The sequence below is a fragment of the Suricata suricatta genome, chromosome 1, assembly GCF_006229205.1.
Source record: "Suricata suricatta isolate VVHF042 chromosome 1, meerkat_22Aug2017_6uvM2_HiC, whole genome shotgun sequence".
NCBI classification, from domain to species: Eukaryota; Metazoa; Chordata; class Mammalia; order Carnivora; family Herpestidae; genus Suricata; species Suricata suricatta.
In genome coordinates, this window is record NC_043700.1 from 192,521,415 (window position 1) to 192,538,832 (window position 17,418).

At 51.1% G+C, this 17,418-nt stretch overlaps 1 protein-coding gene across 1 annotated transcript in view; it reads left to right on the plus strand.

Annotated features, from left to right (window-relative positions):
• TNIP2 (TNFAIP3 interacting protein 2) overlaps nucleotides 1-17,190 on the plus strand; it is a 34,413-nt gene extending 17,223 nt beyond the window's left edge. Inside the window, exons 2-6 of the mRNA XM_029949416.1 lie at nucleotides 11,438-11,725; nucleotides 13,500-13,589; nucleotides 14,383-14,649; nucleotides 14,744-14,863; nucleotides 16,413-17,190. Of these exons, the coding sequence (XP_029805276.1) occupies nucleotides 11,438-11,725; nucleotides 13,500-13,589; nucleotides 14,383-14,649; nucleotides 14,744-14,863; nucleotides 16,413-16,676 (1,029 nt within the window). The 3' untranslated portion in view covers nucleotides 16,677-17,190. The remainder of the gene's footprint in view (nucleotides 1-11,437; nucleotides 11,726-13,499; nucleotides 13,590-14,382; nucleotides 14,650-14,743; nucleotides 14,864-16,412) is intronic.
• Nucleotides 17,191-17,418: the final 228 nt, after the last annotated feature.

Consider the following 17,418-nt stretch of genomic DNA (forward strand, 5'->3'; position numbering starts at 1 on the left):
TTCAAACCACTGCTTCGAGGGGCGATTGTTATGCTGTCTCTCTAAGGGCTGCGACTCCTTGTTCTTGGTGATAATCCCCACTGATTGTCCCTTCTGTTTGTGGCTAGAAAGTTAGTTTGGTTCCCACCTGGGTTCTGCCCTTCAATCATTTTTCAGTATGGCCTTTCCTCTACAATTAACTGTGGAGAGTCTGGTTTGTTCCCTGGGTTAATTACCCTCATGTCTAAATAATCATTTCCTGAAGCTGTGAAAGGGATGGAGGAATGTGTAGTGGGGAAATACTGTACTCAGAGTTAAGTATAGAGGTAAGCCAATTTAAGTTTCCAATACAATGACTAATACCAATACACTGGTATTATAGTGTCAACTGCTTTTTTTTTCTTTAGGTATCATTGACAAATGACATGTTAGTTTCATCTGTACAACATACTGATTTGGTATTTGTATATATTGAGAGGTGTTCACTACAATAGGACATCCACTCTCCAGTTTTTGTATGTTTGACCATCTTTACATTCCAGTAAAAAAAACTGCAGTACAAAATGCTTTGTTTGCTGCCTACTTCAGTTTGCTAGTGATTTGTTGGGGATTTTTGCATTGGTTCATTTTTCACAAGGGATATTGGTCTCTCGTGTTCTTGTAGTGTCTCTGTCTGGCTTTGGTATCTAGGTAACACTGGCCTCATAGGAGGACTTGGGAAGTGTTCCCTCCCGATTTTTTTTTTTTTTGAAAGAGCTTAAGAATTGGTATTCTTCTTTAAATGTTTGGTGGAATTCACCTGTGAAGCTGTCAGTTCCAGGGCTTTTCTTTGTTGGGAGACTTTTAAAAAAATGTTTATTTTTGAGAGGGAGGGAGAGAGAGAGAGAGGGAATGAACAAGTAGGGGAGGGGCAGAGAGAGAGGGAGATGGAGGATCCAAAGCAGGCTCCAAGCTGACAGCACAGAGCCCAATGCGGGGCTCAAACTCCCCAATCATAAGAGCATGACCTGAGCCAAATCTGCCACTTAACCGACTGAGCCACCCAGTCACCCTGGGAGATTTTTTATTATTCAGTCAACCTCTTTACTCGTTAGAAGTCTATTCAGTTTTTCTATTTCTCCATGATCTAGCCTTGGTAGGTTTTGTGTTTCTAGGAATTTGTTCCTTTCATCCAGGTTGTTTGTAGTGCTCTCTTACAATCCTTATTTCTGTAGAATGGGTAGTACTGTCTCCACTTTCATTTCTGATTTTGCTAATTTGTCTTCTTCTTTCCTTAGTCTGCCTAGCTAAAAGTTTGACAATTTTGTTGATCTTTAAAAAACAACAACAAGAAGTATTGGCTTTATTGATTTTTCTCTGTTTTTTTTTTCCTGTTCTCTATTTCATGTTTATCTGTTCTAGTCTTTATGCTTTTTGTCTTTTTGCTGGCTCTGGGTTTAGTTTGGTCTTGTTTTTCTAGTTCCTTCTGTTATAAAGTTAAAAGTTGTTGACTAGAGATCTTTCTTGTTTTTTTGTAAAGGAAAATGTTTATAGCTTGTTTATAAGTTTATAGCTTGTTAAGATTTTCCCTTCAACACTGCTTTCACTGGATCCTGTAAGTTTTGGTAAATTGTGTTTTCATTTTAATTTTCTCTTAAGTTTTTCTAATTTTATTGTGATTTCTTCTTTAATTAATTGGTTTAAGAGTAGTTGCTTAATTTCCACAATTTGGTGTATTTTCCAGATTTACTTCTGTTGTTGATTTCTAATTTCATCCTTTAATGATTGGAGAAGATACTTTATATGGTATCTGTATTTTAAAATATACTGAGACTTGGGGTGCCTGGGTGGCTCAGTCTATTAAGCATCTGACTCTTGATTTTGGCTCAGGTCATGATCACAGAGTTTGCAGGTTTGAGCCCTGCATCAGGCTCCACGCTGACCGTGTGGATTCTCCCTCTTCCTCAGCACTTCCACTGCTCGCTCGCTTGCTCTCTCTCTCTCCCAAAATAAATAAATAATCTTAAAAAAATTTACTGAGACTTAATATGTGGTCTAAAATATGATCTGTCCTGGAAAGTGTGCAGAATTGCTTGTATGGGTTGTTGCTGGGTGGGTGTTCTGTCTGTCTGTTAGTATGGTGTGAGTCCTTTTTCTTCTCTTCAGTCTGGCTGTTTAACCACTATTGAGAGTCGAAATTGATGTCTCTGTTATTGTAGAACTATTTCTGTCTTCAGTTCTGTCAGTTTTTGCTTCATCTAGTCTGTTATTAGGTGCACAAATGCTTATAATTGTTCTATTTTCTTGCTATATATTTTTAATTAAAAACATTTTTTTTGTTTATTTTTGAGAGAGAGAGAGAGATCACGAGTGGGAGAAGGGCAGAAAGAGAAAGGGAGACATGAATCAGAAGGAGGTTCCAGGCTCTGAACTGTCAGCAGAGCCTGACGCGGGGCTTCAACCCATGATCTGTAAGATCATGGCCTGAGCCAAAGTCAGAGGCTTAACCAACTGAGCCACCCAGGTGCCCCTTTTCTTGCTATATTAAACCTTTGTTAATGTACAATGTTTTTCTTTATCTTTTGTAACCTTTTTTGAATTAAAGTATTATATCTGAGACTGTTACAGGCACCCTACTCTCCTTTGGTTACTATTTCCATGAAATGTGTTTTTCCATCTTTTTTACTTTCAATTTATTTATGTCTTTGGATCTCAAGTGAGTCTCTTGTAGAAAACTAATAGTTGGATCTTGTGTTTTATCCATTAATATTTAGGCTAATTACTGATAAGGATGAACTGTTTATATTATTTTGCTACTTGTTTTCTAGATGGCGTATAGCATTTTTCCCTCATTTTCTGCATTGCTATCTTGTTTTGTTTATTCAAATTTTTGTAGTGAATTTTTGTAGTGAAATGTTTAAACTCTTTCCCCATGTTCTCTTGTGTATATTCTACAGCTTTTGTGTGAGTGTGCATGTGTGTAGTTACCATGGGAATTATGTTTAACATCCTAACGTCACACTAAGTTGAATGTTAACTTCAATAATATAAACTATGCTCCTTTATGGTTCTGTCCCAGCCCTTTCAGTTGCTGATGCCACAGAATTACCTCTTTATATATCATGTGCCCCCAAACATAAGCTACTCTTTTAAATTCATTAGTCTCTTAAATTATGTAGAAAACACGTGAAGTTTTAAAGTTACAATAATACTTTTAGACTAGTAATTTTTAAAAAGTACATTAGTCTCTTAAACCGTGCAGAAAAGAAAAATGGAATTACAAACAATTACTACACTAATACTAGCTTTTGTAGTTGCCTATGTGTTTACATCTTTATTTTTTCATACAGGTTTGAGTTACTGTCTAGTGTCCTTTAATTTCACTCTGAAGGACTCCCGATGCCTTCAGCTTTTGTTTATCTGGGGATGCTGTAGTTTGACCCTTATTCTTTAAGTGCGATTTTGCTGGATATAGGATTCTTGGGTGACAGTTTCTTTTTCTTTTTTTAAAAAGGGAACTTTATTTTGTTACTTTAAAATTTTTTTTAATGTTTATTTTGGAGAGAGAGTGGGAGAAGGTCAGAGACAGGGAGAGGGAGAGAGAAGGAGAGAGAGAGAGACAGACAGACAGAATCAGAAGCAGGCTCCAGGCTCTGAGGGGTCAGCCTGACGGGGCTCACACTCATGAGCTGTGAGATCATGATCTGAGCCGAAGTCTGACGCTTCACTGACTGAAGCACTCAGGTACCCCTGATAGTTTTTTCTTTTTAGCATTTGAATATATAGGCTCACTGCTTTCTGGTCTTCACAGTGACTGATGAATAATCTAACGATTATCTCATCGAGTATGTTATGAGCTGTCTCTCTCTCCCAGCTTTCAAGACGCTTTTATCTTTGCCTGCAGAGTTTGATCAGAATGTGTTTTGGTGTTAGTCTTTTTGAGTTCATCTTACTTTGAGTTTATTGAGCTACTTGGATGTTTATATCTATGTCTTTCATCAGATTTGGGAAGTTTTTAGGCATTATTTCTTCAAATATTCTTTCTGCCTCTTTCTCGTTTCCTCCTTTCAAGACGCCCACAGCGCGCATGCTGGTCTGCCTGATGGCGTATCACAGGTCCCATGGGCTGTTCACTTTTCTTCAGTCTGTTCTTGCTATTTCTCAGCCTCGATAATTTCCATTGTCCTATCTTCAACTTTGCTGATATGTCTGCCTGTTCAAATCTGCCTTTGAAACTCTCTAGTGAATTTTTCATTTCAGTTATTGTACTTTTCAGCTCCAGAATTTCCTTTTGGTTTCTCAAGGTTTTTTTAAATCTAATCATATTTCCATTTTGTTCATACAGTGGTTTCTTGACTTTTTCTGTACTTTTTCTGAGCATTTTTAAGATGATTGTTTTATTTATCTTAAATTTACAGTTTATTGTCAAGTTGGTTTCCATATGACACCCAGTGCTCTTCCCCACAAGTGCCCTCCTCCATGCCCATCACCCCCCACCCTCCCCCTTCAGCCCTCAGTTTGTTTACAGTATTCAAGAGTCTCATGATTTGCCTCCCTCCCTCTCCCCAACTCTTTTCCCCCCTTCCCCTCCCCATGGTCCTCTGTTAGGATTCTCCTGTTAGACCTATTAAGATGGTTGTTTTAAAATAAAGTCTTTGTTTAAAAAATAAAATAAAATAAAGTCTTTGTTTAGAAGATCTGTCACCAGATCTTTAAAAGGGATAAGTCTGTTGATTTATTTTTTCCCAGATGGGCCATATTTTCTTTGCATGCCTTTTGATATTTTATATGCCTTGTATTTTGTTAAGAACTGGGCATTTGGTTCTAATAAAGTTTTATGTCTGGAAATCAGATTCTCCCCTTTGCTCAAGGTTTTATGTTTTGTTTCTTTGATTCTTGTAGGCTTCTCTCAAGAAGGAATCAGCTAGGAATCAGCCTGAGGGGTAACTTCAGGTTTGCTCAGGTCTCTTTTGAGCCTGTGCTGTTCCCTGGTCAAATGTGGGCACTCTGGGGGCTCCCGGGGGGCTCAGTCGATTAAGCGTCCGACTTTAGCTCAGGTCATGATCTCATGGTTCACGGGTTCGAGTCCTGCATCAGGCTCTGTGCTGACAGCTTAGAGTCTGCTTCAGATTCTATGTCTCCCTCTCTCTGCCCCTCCCCCACTCACTCTCTCTGTCTCTCAAAAATAAACATTAAATTTTTTAATGTGGGCACTTTCTATTTTTCTCTTTATATGTAGTCACCTTTGAAAGTGTCTTTCTGTTTATGCATGTGTGTGTGTATTTTTATGTATGTATGTAAACAGGCGACCACGAATGTTCTTGTCTTTGGGGTCTGGTTCCTAAAGGGGGGAAAACAGAAAAATGAAGGGGAGCGGGGAGGGCTCTATCTCTTTAAATCTCCTTGAAGTCCCTTCAGCTGGGGAAGCGGGTCTTTACAACAGTGGGGGAGGTGCACCTCTCTGAGGATAGGAAGGAGCCAGCTGTCAGCACAGATTTCCAAGGTTTAGAGGACAGGGTCTTTTTGCCTTCCCTGGCTCCTGCAAGATTATTGCAAACTGCTCCAGAAACATTTGCAGGTAGCTGGGTGGGGGGAGGGGCTAAGAACCGGAATTGATTGAACTTCACCTCAGCTGACTGTCCATGTCTTCCCCCAGTAGATTCCAGCTTTCGGAATGGTTACACGGATGCGTCTTGCCAGCACAGCTGGTTTTAGGCGGGGAGGTAGGGTCTGGTGCTTCCCGCTCCACCATCTCCCCAGAACCCTGCAGGCCACGTTAGTTTTGTCCTTACCTTCTTGCCTTGCCCCCCCCGCCCGCCCCCAGTCCCCTCTTCCAGAGGGGGGAAGCCTGTTGCTCTTAACCCTGCTTCTCAGGGTACATCTGAGGTGCTTGATACTGTGGTAAAGGCTCAGGTAACTGGTCTTTCCTAAAGTTCCTGTTTGCACTTGCTCTCTTACAGCCTTGTGAGGGGCTGGGCTGCAGCCAGCACGTGGGCACCCACTGAGGGATGCTCCGGGAAGAGAGGGTGGCGGGGACTGCACTGGGTTAGACAGTGTCCCCTCCCCAGTTCCTTTCCATCAGGAACCTGTGAATGGGGTCTTCTTTGGAAATAGGGTTTTGCAAGATGTAATAAATGAAAACGATGTCACACTGGATTCCGGTGCATTGGTGATTGATGTTTGTATAAGTTGACCACGTGAAGACGGAGGCAGAGGTTGGAGTGACGCATCTACAAGCCCAGAACCCCTGGCGGCCACCAGAAGTTGGAAGAGGTGAGGAAGGATTCTTCTGGCCCTGGAAGGAGCACCGCCCTACTGATACCGGACTTTGGATTTCTAGCTTCCAGTGTTGTGAGCGAGTGAATTTCTGTTCTAGATCTTCTAGTTTGTGGACTATGTTCAGGGAGCCTGAGCAGACTAATCCGGGGATGAGGGTCAGGAGGCCAGGCCTCTTAAAGCTGATTCACAAGACTGTAGAATTCTAAACACTTTTTTTAAAACTTTTTTTTAAATTTATTTTTGATACAGAGAGAGACAGAGCATGAGAGGGGGAGGGGCAGAGAGAGAAGGAGACACAGAACCAGAAACAGGCTCCAGGCTCTGAGCTGTCCGCACGGAGCCTGATGTGAGGCTCGAACGTGAGATCATGACCTGAGCTCAACTGGCTGTGCCACCCAGGCGCCCCCGAATTCTAAACCCTTTTGTGTCCTGAGTACAGAACCGTGGAATTGTGGATCCTAGCAAAAGGCTGTCTTGGGGGACATCAGCCCATTTGCGGACTCGTGTGCATCACGCGCGTGTGTGTGTGAAGCCGGGACGCTGTGACGTGCCTGGCTCGCTGGCAGCAGTGGTCTGTGCTCTTCTGTATCCCGAGGACGGTCACAGATTCAACAAGGGCACTTGGGGCGGATCAACCAGGATGTATCTTCCCAACTTCAGAACAAGTGACGTGTGCCAACGACCTGGGGTCCCTCGCATGCTGGAGGGAGGCATGTTGGGCCACTCTTGGGAGGGTCCCCGATATGTGCACTGCCCCCCACAGGGGTTTTACTTCCGTTTCTCTAGCTCTGGGAGGTTCATAGCTGTGAGGGAAGCAGCCAGTTCTGAGAAGGGTCGTGTTGTCACCCAGCAAGCCTCCTTGTGAGCGAGGTGATCACTTTGTTTTAATGTTTTAAAAAAAATTTTTTTAATGTTTATTTACTTTTTGAGAAAGAGTGTGCGTGGGGGAGGGGTAGAGCAAGAGGGAGACACAGAATCTGAAGCAGGCCCCGGGCCTTGAGCTGTCAGCACAGAGCCTGATGCGGGGCTCGAACCCACAAACTGGGGGATCGGGACCTCAGCCGAAGTCAGACGCTCAACCGACTGAGCCCCCCAGGTGCCCCTGAGCTAGGTTATTTCTGAACTGATGTTTGAAAGCTGGTTTTTTAAGGCAAAAGTAAAGCTGGTGAGTTTTTCAGAACTAGCCGCAGTTGGCCCTGTGCCCGGTGGTTCCGTGGCTGTGTTGTGAACAGGCTGAGAACAGGGCCCAGGCCCTGATCCTGGTGCTGTCCAGTCTTCCTCCCAGACATTTGCTGGGCATCCACACGGGGCTGGGCCTGGTGCCCGGGTCTGGAGCGTGGAGCCAGAGCCCCCCGGGCCAGGGGAGGTGCCGCCGCACCGTCTGTGGAGATGCAGGCATCCGCACTGTCCCCGGCTGACCAGGGAGGACGGACGCCGAGAACGCACGTCGTGCCCGAGGTGTCTGGCCCCAAGAGGACTCGGGGAGGTTGTACTGCATGGAGGCGCCGAGGCTGCAGTGGCTTCTTCACCTGGTCACTCCAGTGGCTGCCATCCCCATGAGCCTTGGGTTACCCATCTGTAGAATGGGAGAAGCTGTCTTGCAGGATGTACGGAGCCTGCATGGTTGGCACAGAGAGGCTGCAGTGAGCAGCGGCGCCTCCAGCCGTCCCTGTGGTTATTTGTTGAATTCATGTTCACAGGATTCCTGTCTGTGTTCGTATATTATGTGTATTCGTACATAGGCCGATCTGTTTCATACACAGACATGTGTTTACCCTGAATGAACTTCAGTATTAGATACAGACCAGGACAGAGACATATATTTTTCTGTCATGCCGATCTGAATAACTTTGAAATTTAAAAAATGTTTTTAAATGCTTATTTTTGAGAGAGCAGGGCAGGGGGCAGAGAGAGAGTGGCAGGGGGGTGGAACAGAGGATCCGAAGCAGGCTCTTTGCTGAGAATGGAGAGTCCGATGCGGGGCTCGAACTCCTAAGCTGTGAGATCATGACCTGGGCTAAAGTTGGACACTCAACCAACTGAGCCACCCAGGTGCCCCAGAATAACTTTGAACTTTCAGGGCAGACCTCTTTATGCACTGTGTACTCCATACACAAGTTGGAGCCACTGTTGATGGTCACAAGGTCTGAGTTCAGGGAGAATGGTAAGAAAGTCACTGCGCCGGCTCAGGTCATGATCTCACAGGTCCTGAGTCTGAGCCCCATGGGATCTGTGCTGACAGGGTGGGCCTGCTTGGCACTCTCTCTCCCTCTCTGCCCCTCCCCCACTCTCCCCGTCACAAATAAACATTAAATAAAGATGACCCTTCCACCAGTAGCAACAAGCAACACCGAAGCTGTGATGTAGATAGAGGGAAACTGAGGCCAGGCAAGGGGGTGAGCAGTGGCTGGCCAGGGGTCTGGGCACTTCAGAGGGAGAGGCGGTCGTGAGAGGGTCTTGCTGTACCGTCCGAGCAGTAAGAACATGGGACAAAGCCCCTGCTCAGCTTGAAATGCCTTTAAAAAGTGGTCACTTTTAAAAATAAATTCCAGGCTAATATACAGGCCTAGTTTTGGGTTTTAGGCTCAACGTCACAGGAATGATCAGCAGTGGGAACCCGAGCTCATGCTGGGATTTGGCCTTCTTTTCCCTGTTTATAGGATTTTATGTTACGGAGGCCATATAGTTCTCAGCTGTGTAAATAGCCACCGCGCTGTATCCGGTTGTGGCCGCATCCAGGCCAAGCCACTTGGCACACAGCCGGCTGGTGTGGACACAGCCCCTCCAGGCCCCGCAGCTCCCGCCCAGTGCTGAATGGCCGTCTGCTGGGAGGACGCGGCGATGCTGACCGGCCAGCTCTCAGGGAAAGGCCGCCTCCTCCTTCAGTCCACAGAGGCCTGGACTCCACTCACGGGTTAGGTCAGAAAGAGGAAAAACGGGAGGAACGGCCTCACCAGGCGGGGTGCCATCTGCGGAGGGGGAGGGAGCATGGGCGCCGGACGCCTGGGCGACAATCCGCTTTGGGCTCGTTGCCAGTATAGTTTCTGTCTTACACTGTTACACCCCGTCCCTGCCCTGTTGCCTCTTCCGCTCTGGGTGTTGGATGTGTCCCACTTGCTGGGGTCTGACCTCCTCACTTTGTCTCTTCCAGCCTCTGTTTTCGGGCCTGTCCTGGGTCGTGGGTCTAGAACAGCCTCTCCTCTAGGTCTTTGCTAAGAGAGCCAGGTTGGCCATCCTACCGGGAATTTTTATTTTCCTCTCTTGCTGTTAACTTTTGGAGTGAAGTTCAAGGAAAGTGGGAAAGTAAGGACTGAGAGAGCAAGATTTCCAGAATGTTTTCTGGCCCACCTGGTTGGACTGAGGGAGACACATGGCTGACCTCTCCTGTGGAGGCCACCCCAGGTGCACAGGGTGTTGGGTGGGGGCCCAGGAGCCGGGTGGGACCCTGTGGCTGTGTTCCCAAGTTCCACCAAATACTTCTTAATCCAGTCTTGAAATGGTCCCAGCCGTGTGGCTTCTGGTTGTGTTTGCCATGGATGTATTTGTGCCAGAGGACAAGGAAGTGGGTGCATGTCCGTCGATTGGAGGTGCGCCCTACAAATCTGGAACCTTCTGTGGGGTTCCAGGCTGTGGTCGGTTCTATGAGCTGCTGGGGAATGAGGTGCTCCTGAGGAGGGAGACAGTGGTGAAGAGTGTGCTGGTGTAGGATCCATTTCTGTATGAAGACTGGTGTGGTAGATGCCTACACATATTCTGGAAAGATCTGTGCCCACATGGTGAATAGGAGTTGCCTCTGGAAAGTGACTCTTGGGATGGAGGAGTTGGTGGCAAAAGAGAAATTTTTCACTGAATTCATTAAAACCACGCATATTTTTCATGTTTGTTTAAAGCCTGGAAGAGAATGATACTTCAGGGGTCCTTTAGTAACGTGGCTCAGCATTTTGTTCTGCTGTGCTGAGAAGGTTCCAGGGTCCCCGTGTGTCTCCCCCTCACACTCACGTTGGGGGAGGGGGGTCATGAGCTCGCTCCCTGGGGGAGGCCGGTCTTCCTGCCCCGCACCCTCCCAGGGAGGCCCAGACCCGGCCTTCGTCTCCCCGGTGCTCCATCCGTGGGACCCACTCGCTCGCCCTGCGTCACCTCCAAGAACTGTGGGCGCTGCAGTTCTCTGAGATGGGAAGGCACAAAATTAAGGCCAAGTGTAGAGCAGACTGTGCTTTTCAGGACTCCTTTAAAGAAGTAATCGAGGGTGGGTGGATTAGTCCCCGAGCTCCGTCACAGAGTCCCAGAGCTGGGGGCCTAGAACAGCAGCAGTTTACCTTCTGCTCCTGAGGCCGGAAGCCTGAGGTGAAGGTTGGCAGGGCCCCACTCCCTCGTGTGTCTTCGCCTCTTTCAGCTTCTGGTGGCTTCCGCCACCCTCGGTGCCCCTTGGGCTGTAGACACAGCTCTCTGGTCTTTACCTGTCTTCATGCCGCCTCCTTTCTTGTGTCTGTGTCCACGTTTTCTTCTTTGTACAGGGACAATAGTCCCTGGACCCGGGTCTGTTCTAATCCAGTACAGCTTCCTCTTAACCAGTCACATCTGCGAGGGCGCTGTGTCTAAGTCAAGTCATACTCCAGGTGCAGGAGTGAATGTGTGCCTTCCGGGCGCTGACCCGCGGCAGTCTGGCTCATCAAGGGGTCTTTGCAGTTGCCACACTTCATAATCTGCTGACGTGCCATCTGAAATTAGAAGACTTGTTTGTGAAAATAAAATAGATTAAAAATAAGTAAACATTAAAAATTTTTAATTTTTTTTTAATATTTGTTTTTGAGAGTGGGAGGGACAGCACGAGCAGGCGAGGGACAGAGAGAGGGAAAGACACAGAGTCTGAAGCAGGCTCTGAGCTCTGAGCTGTCAGCACAGAGCCCAACGTGCGGCTCAAACCCATGAGCCGTGAGATCATGACCTGAGCCGAAGTCGGATGTTTAGCTGACTCAGCCACCCAGGCGCCCTTGAAAATAGAATTTTAGATGAAGTTTCAGATAGAACGTTATAGGCTGAAAACTCCAGAGTCAATTATGGTTCAAAAGCTGGCCTCCGAATGAGTGTCTTTGTCCTCCAGGGATCCGGTGGTCCGTGCCAAACTTTTCTCTTGCTTTATGAACCTTTGTTTCTGACATTACTTCTTTTAATAAACTGTGTTTTTAAATCTTCCACCTAGGAAATTCAAAGGCTTTCTGAGCAGTTAGAAGAAAAAGAGAAGGAGAAGCAGCAGCTGATGAGCCAGCCGGAGCTCGAGCGAGAGAAGGAAGTCGCCCTGCTGCGGCGGAGCGTGGCAGAGAAGGAACGAGCCCGGGCCGCCAGCGACATTCTGTGCCGCTCCTTGGCCGACGAGACCCATCAGCTGCGGAGGACTCTGGCCGCCACCGCCCACATGTGCCAGCATCTGGCCAAGTGTCTGGATGAACGACAGCGCGCACAGGGGGACTCCGGGGAGAAAGGTCCTGAGGTAGGCCCGGCACGTGGGTGAGCAAACGACGCAGAAGCCGGCGTCGGGGCGGGGGCATTGCGTAGAGCCCGCGGGATCCCTCAGCAGCCGCGGGGGCCGGGGCGCCCTGAGCCCACCAGTAAGGAGACTCCACTTGTTGTGACAAGGGGAGTCTTCTAGAATGACGGAACGGGCTCCACCAGCCCTCCGCAGCCTCGGTCAGCCCAGGGCAGGACACTGGCGGGTGAGGACTCCGCAGAACTAGGCGAGGGCAGCCCCCCCACGCGCAGGGTGAGGCCCCAGCCCCCCTGAAGGGCTGTGGGTGCCGCCCTCCGTGCGCTCCACACACCGGCCCCGCCGTGGACCTCGGCAGAGGTGGCCGTGGGCTCGCTGAGCAGGGTCCTTCCCGGGCAGTTCTCCGAGGCTGCGACCGGGTTCGCGGAGGAAGGCGCCGCGATGTTCCGGGGCGGCCTGGCCGCAGCCCGCTTGGGGAACTGCGGCTCTCAGGTGGATTCCATGGAACGGGAAGCTCGGGAGGAGGCAGGCGTATGTGAGAAAGGCGCTGTCAGGGAGGAGGCGGGTGCCCTCCTCCGATTTTGAGTCACCGGGTCGTTTCCTCGTGGGGATTTGAAAGTAGCTAGGCCTGGGGCTGGCGGCTCTTACAGGCCCCAAGTCAGCAGCACTTCTCAGCCTGGGACTCCGCTGAGTCACCCGAGTCACCCCCGGGGCTTCCCGGTGCCTGCCGTGAGGACGCGCACTTCCTTTGTTATTCACTCAAGGGGAATTCTCAAAAGTGATTTCACCCACATGCAGTCTGCTGTTCTATTAAATGCACTGCATTTCTCAGATTTAGAGGAACTTCTCAGGAGACTTCGGTTAGGACTGCCAACCGTTGTCAGGGTCAGTTTGGGGTGTGGCTTCTAGGCTTGAGCTGGTGTGCGTCAGACCCTGTCCTGTGTGCAGACCCACCAAGGTTGACCCTGTCTGCAGACGTGATGGGGTCCCAGCCAGGCTGCCCCCGGTGGCTCAGGGCCAGAGTGTCCTCTGCTGCACAATGGGACTGAGCCCCCTGTCCCCCGAGCCGTGATGACAGAGTGTCAGGTCGCTGGAGCCCTGGTGGGTGGTGGGCTTGGGCCGGGCCAGGGCACACGCTTCCCCCACCGCCTCCAGGAAGCAGGGGACCTTTTGTGTCTCAGCTTTGCTTCTCTACCGGACAGATGACCACCAGGTGGTGCCTTGCTGGATGTGGCGACATCTGTGACTTCTGTGGGTCTAGTTTCCTCCTCTCTTGCTGCACTTGTCTTAGTCAGGTCCTGCCCCGGCCAGCAGGGTGGTAAATCCTTGCGGGTTCGTGATCCTGAGGGAGGGAGAGAGAAATAGGGCAGGAAGGGGGAGCACAGAGAGGAAGGACACAACACGTGGTTTCTGATCAAGCCTCTTCTCTTTATTCAGAAAACACGATCTTATAAAGGTTTTTAGGCGGGAGAACAAGGCAGCTGACCTAGGTCGGTTGCTAGGAAACAGGGTTAAGGGATTTAGGCTAGATTAAAGAGGAACCAAACTAAAGTTTTTAGCACAGCACTGAGGGGCCGATACCACTCTGCCTGTAGGCGATTGATCTTTGTTCTTCTGGCTTCTCCTCTGGCAGGGAGGGGCGCTCCCCTGCCTATTTTTGTAACTCCCCTCAGGGAGTGACATATCCGGCTAGCAAATGGCCAAGCAGCTGAATCTTTGCCGCTTCCCACGTGTCTTATTTGGTGACACAGTGCCCTCTCACTGTCCCTTTCTTATGCAGCCAGAGCATACAGGTGGAGACACCTGTGTCCAGGATGTTATCGAAAAGTTACAGGAAGAAAACCGACTGTTGAGACAGAAGGTGACTCATGTGAGTATCTGTCATATTTCACTCAAGAAGAATTTGCCTCATGAACTGCAGGCGTGGGGGGTGGTCCTGTCTTTTGTGGTGCTCAGGGGATGTGTCCCCCTCAGGCCACTTTGGCTGACACATATGGTGCCGAGACCTGACCTTTTTGTGTGAAGTGCACAGCACGTGCCCCTTCGTGCTCTGTCCCTCCAGGCTAACTTGTAGGGCGAGAAAGGAGGTGCAAGAATTAATATCAAGCATAGCTTTTAAGGCGGGAAAATTGCACCAAGTCCACTTAGGTTTAAGACAGTTGCTGGCGGACATCACCGCTGTTCTAGGCTATGTCTGCTGCTCTGTGTCCCCTCCAGATAGAAGAGGGAAATGAGGTGAGGCCCATTTAAGGGGAAGAACTCGTTAGCTAACTATTGCTAATAAAGAGCTTCATAGTCAGAGAAAGACAAATACCATGTGATTTCTCTCCTGTGTGGACTTTAAGAAACAAAGTAGAGGAACACATGGGAAGTGGGGGGAGAAAGAGAGGAAAGCCAGCCACAAGAGCCTCTAACGACAGAGAACAAACTGACGGAGGAGGGGGCGGGACGGGTTAGGCCGATGGGCGAGGGTGACCCGGCACTGGGTGTTGAATCTGCAAGTGATGAGTCCCTACGTTCTGCTCCTGAAACCAATATTATACTGGATGTAAACGAACTAGAATTTAAATAAAATTTTGAAGAAAAAACTGAAATTTCAAAACACAAAGCGTGTCAGTGTGGCCACTGCCTTCACTGTGTGTGTCTTGGCCACGTCCCCTCAGGTAGAAGACCTAAACGCCAAGTGGCAGCGCTATGACGCCAGCAGGGATGAGTACGTGAGGGGGCTCCACGCGCAGCTTCAGGGGCTGCAGGCCCCCTGTGAGTCTGAGAGACCCTCCCCTCCCGAGCTGATGAGGAAGGAGATCTCCAGGCTCAACAGGCAGCTGGAGGAGAAGATAAGCGACTGCGCAGAGGCGAGGCAGGAGCTGACGGCCGTGCGGAGGGCCCACAACGAGGCGCTGGAGCGGGTGCAGATGCTGGAGCAGCAGGTGCAGCCCCGGGGGTGGGGTGGGGGGCGCTGTCTCCGTCCGGAGCAGAAGTGGCTCTCCGGGCCCGACAGCCGCATCTCTGGCCTCCTTTCAGATTCTCGCTTACAGAGACGATTTCACCTCGGAAAGGGCCGATCGAGAGCGCGCTCAGGGCAGGATCCAGGAGCTGGAGGAGCAGGTGGCCGCCCTGCGGCACCAGGCGTCCCGGAGGCAGGTGGGCCTAGCCTTTGTCTCGTTTTTCTTTCCGAGAATTTCAAGTGTTGGCCCAAGACCCCAATTTCCCTGCTTAGGTCAGAACCACCTTTCCTGGCCCCTGGGGCACAGTGTGTGACAGGAGAGGTGGCTGTCCACAGGGCCTGCCCTTCCTTCTGTGCTTTCGGTCATGTACCTGGCCAGCACATCCTAGGCCCCGGGCTCCCTGCTGGGGAGCTTCCTTCATACGTGTCCCTTCCTTGGGATGAGGTGTGGGTACCTGGTTACTGCGTTCCCAGGTGTCTAGTGACGTCCCTGGGCCCACGGCTCACGGCCTCCGCCCCATCTAGGGAGGTCTGGCATGAGGCAGAATTGATAGTTTCTTGGCGTGGGACCCATGGTGCCCACATCCCTTCTCTGTGGAGACCCCGGGAAGGCTTGGATTCTTAGCCAGGACCTGACATACCTCTGGGCCCCTCCAAGAACTTCCATTTGGACTAGACATTAGTGGCACCTCTGGGGATCGATGGAGCAGAGGTGCTGAGCCCCTTCTGGTTGGGTGCTGCCGGCACTACGCTGTGGGGGTTCAACGGGGGCTTCTGCACAACCCCCCACCCCTGAGAGGTGCAGGGCGTCACAGGGTGCAGGACCCTCTGTCTTTCACACTCTTGGATTAGGTCCAGAGCACTGGGCCTCGACAGTGGCAGCTGTTCCTGCTTGTGGGTGAGGTGGGTGGGGACCGTGCCATGGCCTGTGTACCCCCTAGACTATAGGCTAATGAGGTGCGGGAGGGCCTCACCACCCCCAGCAGCCTTAGCGGCCTCTGTCGCAGATTCCTGGTTTTCCTGAGGCCCTGGGCCTCCAGGCTCCGGCTGTGATGCAGCAGCGTGGGCCCAGGCAGGGGTGGGGGCCCCCGCGGGCTGTGTGTGCGCGTGTGTATGGTGTGTGTACGGTGTGCGCGCGTGTATGTGTGTGGTCTTCCAGCATTTGGTTTCACCTGCTGCGAACTCAAGGAAGCACATGCTCTTGGACTGAAAGGTTGTTGGCGTCCTAGGCAGCCTGTCCGTGACTCCAGGACACCAGGGATGACCAGGACCTGCTCTAGGTCTGGTGGGGGGTGGAGGCGTTTGCATTAAGTGGCCTCTGCATCCTCTTCAGCCTTAGCCCGTGGCCCCTGACGCAGGGGAGCACTTGGCATTGCTCAGGCCCCAGAGGAGCCAGGGCAGGAGGGCATGAGGGGTGGGTGCTGAGCCGCAGGCCGCAGAGGAAAACCCCAGGTTCAGACATGAAGTAGAAGCACCAGGCCGAGGAGCACACAGCCCGCGGTGGTTCAGGACTGAGGTCTGGAGCGCGTGCGCCGGGCAGACTCGGGGCACCCCTGCCCCGCAGGGAAGGTGCGGAGTGGGGCCAGACGTGCCTGCCCAACTCCATACCCCGGCTGCAGCTCTGGGCAGCTCCAGGAGGCAGGGCGGGGCAGCAGGGCCCATTTTGGGATGGGAGAAGTCTCTGGAGTGCTAGGACCCAAGCCCTGGCTTTGCGGCCACGTGAACGGACACTTGCCTCCTTTCCAGGACTGTCGGGAGCCGGGCTCCTGCCGGCAGCAGGCGGTGAGCAACGCCTCCAAGCGCTTAGAGACCGATGCCTTGGAGCTCCCAGCACCCGGTGGCCGGAGGGCCAGGCCTGGCTCTCAGGGGCCGGACCTCTCCGCTGAGGGCAGGCGGCCCGGCGCGGGCCGAAGAGGGCAGGGCGAGCTCCAGTGCCCTCACTGCCTGCAGCGCTTCGACGACGAGCAGGGCGAGGAGCTCTTCAGGCACGTGGCCGAGTGCTGCCAGTGACCCTGCGGCGTCCGAGGGGACTGGGCGCTGGGCGGCGGGCAGAGTGCCCCCAAGACCTGGGGCCCAGGACAGGCTGGAGGGGATTCTGATCCTTCACTCTGCTATCCTTGTTGGTGGAACAGGCCGGGTCGGAGGGAACTTCGGTGGGGCATCTGCACGAGGGAGGCCCTGGCTGTCGGGCCGAGCAGGAGCGGGGTTCGCCCGAACACTCAGAGGCAAGGCGACGACCCTGCTCAGCCAGTGCCGGGGCCGCTGCCCCTCGCTGGGAGCAGGTGGTGCCTGTGGGGGCCGCACGTGGGGCCCCGAGTTCTGCGGAGTCGGAACCCGGAGGTTTATAGACTGAGCGCTGTGGCAACACGTCGCACATGAGGACTGTTCTCAGCTACCGCAGAGCCACATGTCCCTACTGAAATGCACTGCAATAGCGTTTGTCACATATCTCAAAGTCAAAAGACATTTCACGTTTACTTATTTTTATAATAAATGCACTTGCTACGGTGACTGATCTTGAGAATGTGCCCGAGGACTGCGGTGTTTTCAGTTAGACTGGCTGGTGAGGAGCGGCACTCCCAGGTTTGTCGCCTGCCCGTTGGGGGCCACGTGACCTGGAGCCAGCCCCGCTTTGCCTTCAGTCTGTTTCAGCCCCAGCCCAGGATGAGAAGTCCAGGGCTGGGAACAAGGTGAGGGCTGCGGGTGCCCGCTAAGAGCACATGAGAGCCAGACAGAGCGAGGTGTGATCAGT